Genomic DNA, 4,921 nt, shown 5'->3' with positions numbered 1-4,921 from the left:
TCAATCGATCCAGTCCAGTATGCATCTGTGAATACTTCAACTTTCCGTTCAGGAGTTTTCTTGAAGAAAAACCCTTTGCCTGGTGTTTGCTTTAAATACCTCAACATTTGATGCACATTATTATGGTGACCTTGGCGAGGGTCATGCATATAGTGACTGTTACATCCAGATTTCGAGATGCGTAGTTATGGTCCCGAAATCTAGGCTCGTTATGTGTAAGCTCGAAATAGACACAATCGTCGTGCGTCTTTTCAGTTAAACTGTTTCTGTAAACATCGACCTCGAAGGTGCGAGGGGGTATGTAGCCTCGAAAATGCTCTGAGCTCGCATAAGCATGGTGTGACACTTGGATATATCCCTGAATCGTCTCTTGCCTTCCAGGCTTGGAGTGTGTGAGTTCGAATGTGGTGGCATCGTCAATGTCTATTTGTTTCAAGCATAGGCAAAATTAGGCGACGAGCTCGTGATTGATTGATAGTCTTGGCGAGTTCACGATCGACTGCTAGTCTCAGAGATTTGACGAATCTCGTATCTGAGTTAATCAGTTATATGTGAACATATTTATTGATGTACAATCCCAATGTTTAAGGGATATTATTTAATCTGTTATCCGATCCCACATTTTATGGGATGTTTCTGTGTATGTAGGAAATAATGCATTAAATAACATTATATTAATTTATTCACAGAATATTTTCCCGAGATATGTGAGAATGAATTCTGCAACATTCTCTAAAAATAGAGAATGAAGCTCCATTTGTAAAGAGAGGAAATACTGATTTCTGGAGAGAAAACTCTAGGCAACTATTCTCTGAAAAGTTTCCAGAAAACTCCCAAGTTATAATAATATAGACTCGTGGACTAGGCAGATTTAACTACTGAACTACGTAAAAATCCTCTTGTGTTCATCTTTGTTCATTACCTATGGTATTTTCTTGTTTAATTGTTCTCCTATTTAAGTTGACGAAAACCGGCGTCAACAATTTGGTGCTTTCATTGAGAGCCATTAAACAATGCGCGAATCTATTTAGTTCGAAAGCCTCTCGAATTAGCAATGGCTGCAAATGATCCCAATATTCATGCAGAGGAAATTTTAGATGAAGATGAGTACCCCTGGCGCCATGGAAAGCAGCCTATGGTGAGTCCTGATCCCGATGAAAGAAGTGCTTCATCCGACTCTCGGGGACCACTTGTTCCTAGGGCCAACGAGGAAATGTACTACAATCCCGAGAGATATGTCCCGATCATGGAACTCAAAAATCTCCAACTGCATAAGCAGTTAGCAGAAGCTAAAAAATGCAACGAAGAGCAAGCTAGACTAGCTGCTGAAGCGCAGGTAGCTCAGGCCCCACCTCCGCAAGATGCTCAGGCTCCGCCTCCGCAGGGCATTCACGTCCCACCGCATAGGCCTCGGGGACGGCCGTGCAAAAACGCAGCCACCCGAAGAGCGAAGCAACCTCCGCCGACAGCAGAGCAGCCTGTACAACCAAGACCCCGGAGAGGTAACCGAGCCAAAGGTGCTGCCAACCCAATTGCAGAAGCACCAGTAGGAGTAGAGAATAACCAAGCCCCCTCAAAGGCTCAGACCCGAAATCCTGGTGCTACGCCGAATGTGCCAAAGCCTGATTTTGCAAATTCAGGGCCTTCTTGGCCCCGTAATGGACGACAACCACCTTCTCCAATAAGGCATCCACCATCGCCAATACGGCATCCCTCACCAATTCGGAGAGATACGCAACCGGCCCATCGCGACAGGGAAAGGCAAGCTGGGCGAAGACATGGGAATGATGGAACTACTAGGGAGCGTAGGGGTCCCCATCCCACAAGGAGCCAATTGTCTCGGTCTTAAACTATTGAGACAAGGAGGCCAGCAGGAAACTCATCTCGAAATAATCATGCAACGAGCAATGTCAGCGAGAGTTTGGGTGACACCAGGTCTGTGAGTATATACGACCAGGAACCTAGGAACACTGGACATCAAGGAGATCACCCATATTTACGGGAACATCTAAACTGCAATCGGGGGCGTGATAATCCCCCGAATTTAGATCTGAGAGATCATCTCAACGGGCGCAAGCACCCCATGCCGAGGCGTGGAACTGGAGTTGTAATCAACGATAACCAATTCCTGCTGATTCAAGCCAGAGCCCCCATAGTTCCAGTCCAAGAAATGATTGAGCAATTGGAAAGAGCATTCAGGCTCTTGCAAAATGAACGAAGCCAGGAACGGGACGAAGAGTTCGATGAAGAAATCGAGCCTTTTGCCCCGCATATCTCTAGCACCCCGTTTCCTCAAGGATTTAGAATTCCTCATGTCCCGCCATTCAACAGAAATTCAGTTCCATATAGTCACTTAAACACGTTCAACACGATCATGCGAGCCAATAGTGTGGGCCACGAGCTCAGGTGTATGCTGTTCCTAACCTCTCTCACGAGACCAGCAAAAAACTGGTTCGAAAAATACAAAAGGCATTCGATTACTTCTTGGGACCAACTATCGAGAGATTTCAAGAAACAATTCAAAGCCATGGTCAACATTAGGCCCAAGGCTTCTGCCTTAACAAATGTCCGACAACAACCAAATGAGTCGCTGAAAGGATATCTCACAAGGTTTAACTTGGAAGTCGCTTGAGCTCGTGATGTCGACGATAGTGGTCATTTAATGGTTGTTCGAGCTGGAGTAATTCCTGGAAGTCCTCTCTGGGAAGATATGCAAAGAAAGCCTGTAAGGTCCTTAACTGAGTTCAATCGAAGAGCTCAGATGTTTGTTAATGTAGAGGAGGCGAGGTCAGCTTTGAATATGACCTCTTAGCCCTTAACTACAACAAACACAAACTCTGCCTCAACCTCGGCAGATCCTACGACTTCGAAATCCCCTGGGGACAATCCTTCTAAGAGAAAGAAAAATGAAGGGAATAACCCCAAGGCTGAAGGAGGAAAGAAGAAGAAAAGGGAAAGATACTTCTTTGTATACAAAGTGTATACCAAGCTCAACGAGTATTGGGAGAATATATACCTGGCTAATGAAAACCAGGTCCCTTTCAGATGACCTGATCCCATGAGGAACCAAAAAGCGAAAAGAGACTTCAACAAGTACTCCAGGTTTCACCGAGACATCAGACATACAACCGATGAATGCAAAAAATTTATAGATGAGATCGAAGGACTGATGTCGAGAGGATATTTCAGACAGTATGTAAGAAATCAAAACCCCAACCAAGCTTCCACCAACCAGAGGGCAACAACTTTACCGTCTGCCCAAAACAATAACTTCCGACCTCGGGAGGATGAGCAACCCCCTCCGATTGATGGAGAGGATGTGATAACCATCTCGGGGGGACCTCATATGGCAGGCTTAGGCAAGAATGACGAGAAAAGTTATGTCAATGAGTTAAAACTGGTGATAGTTCTCCCTACGAACCCGAACCAAGAGCTCCAAAACAACAAAGGGTTGAAACACAACCCATATGTTTCGGGAAGATGCCCGGATTTGGTGGGAAGTGGTTGGCCAGACCAAGGATGTTAATCTCCTGAGCTGGGAGGAGTTTCAGACCTTGTTTAATGAAAAGTACTATAATGACGCTATTATAGCGGCGAAGGCTGATGAATTTATGAGGCTACTTCAGGGAAGCTTATCAGTTACTGAATATGCCTTAAAGTTTGACCGTTTGGCAAAGTTTGCCAAGGAGCTGGTGCCCACTGATGGGACCAAGAGAGAGAGATTCCTCCAGGGGCTACAGCCCAGGTTAGCCCATGACGTTCGCATCACCACTGTGGCAGGAGTCACTACTTATGCACAGGTGGTGGAGAAGGCACTCACAGCTGAGAGTGCAGAGATTAAGATCTGGCGTGACAATGCAGCCAGAAGGGATTTCAGGAGGACAGTTCCTCCATTTGTGGGTTCTGGTAGGGGTGTTGGCCCCAGTGATCAGAAGAGGAAGGTTCCTGATACCTTCCCAGTTCCAGGTCCTGACAGGAGACCTCGTGGTGTTACAGTAGGTCGTCCTGGGAGCAATGAAGCCTGGAAGGCTCGTCCTCAATGCCCTAGGTGCAAGAGGCGCCATTTGGGGGAGTGTAGGGCAAATGCCTGCTATTTTTGTGGAGTAGTGGGTCACCTTAAGAAAGATTGCCCTCAGATAGGGAAAGAGGAACCCAGGAAGGTGGACAGCTCGGCCCCAGCTCAAGTGTTCACGTTGACTCAAGCAGAAGCTGAGGCTTCTCCCTCAGTTGTTACAGGTCAGCTTCTTAGTGCAGGAACCCCTTATCATGTGTTAATTGATTCTGTTGCTACACATTCCTTTGTTGCTAGTAGCATTATTGATGGGTTGTGTAAACCTAGTGATTTCTATGCTGTGAGGTTTGGTACTTTGTTACCCACTGGAGAGATAGTGGTGTCCAGAAGATGGGTCAGATCTTTGCCAGTGACAGTAGAGGGCAGAGAGTTTTCAGTGGACTTGATAGAGTTAGTTATGACTGACTTTGATATGATACTGGGTATGGATTGGTTGGCAAAGTATGGGGCAACTATTGACTGTAGAAGGAAGATGGTCACCTTTGAGCCTGAAGGTAAGGATCCTTTTGTGTTTGTTGGTACTGTGCATGGACCCCGCGTTCCTATGATTTCTGTGTTGAGGGCTAGGGATCTACTGCAGAGAGGTTGCATTGGGTTCTTAGCTAGTGTGGTTGACACCACTCATGTCATGCCAGTGAGACCAGAGGATACCCTACTTGTATGTGAGTTTCTGGATGTGTTTCCAGAAGATTTGCCAGGGTTGCCACCACACAGAGAGATTGAGTTCGTTATAGAACTGGCACCAGGGACGGAGCCAGTGTCTAGAGCACCATACAGAATGGCCCCAGCTGAGTTGAAAGAATTGAAAGTGCAGTTGCAAGAGCTGCTAGAGATGGGTTTCATTAGACC

The 4,921-nt window shown here is 46.2% G+C and overlaps 1 protein-coding gene across 1 annotated transcript; it reads left to right on the top strand.

Annotated features, from left to right (window-relative positions):
* Positions 1–1,054: 1,054 nt before the first annotated feature.
* LOC133815437 (uncharacterized) lies at positions 1,055–1,849 on the top strand. The gene has a single exon (XM_062248277.1). The coding sequence runs from the start codon at positions 1,055–1,057 to the stop codon at positions 1,847–1,849; it is 795 nt and encodes a 264-aa protein (XP_062104261.1).
* The last annotated feature ends 3,072 nt before the right edge of the window (positions 1,850–4,921 follow it).

This window comes from Humulus lupulus, chromosome 2 (genome assembly GCF_963169125.1).
Source record: "Humulus lupulus chromosome 2, drHumLupu1.1, whole genome shotgun sequence".
Classification (NCBI taxonomy): Eukaryota; Viridiplantae; Streptophyta; class Magnoliopsida; order Rosales; family Cannabaceae; genus Humulus; species Humulus lupulus.
This window is presented reverse-complemented; position numbering and strand designations above follow the sequence as displayed.

Coding starts and splice junctions, on each gene's coding strand:
- LOC133815437 (XM_062248277.1), top strand. CDS start 1,055: ATGGCTGCAAATGATCCCAATATTCATGCAGAGGAAATTTTAGATGAA.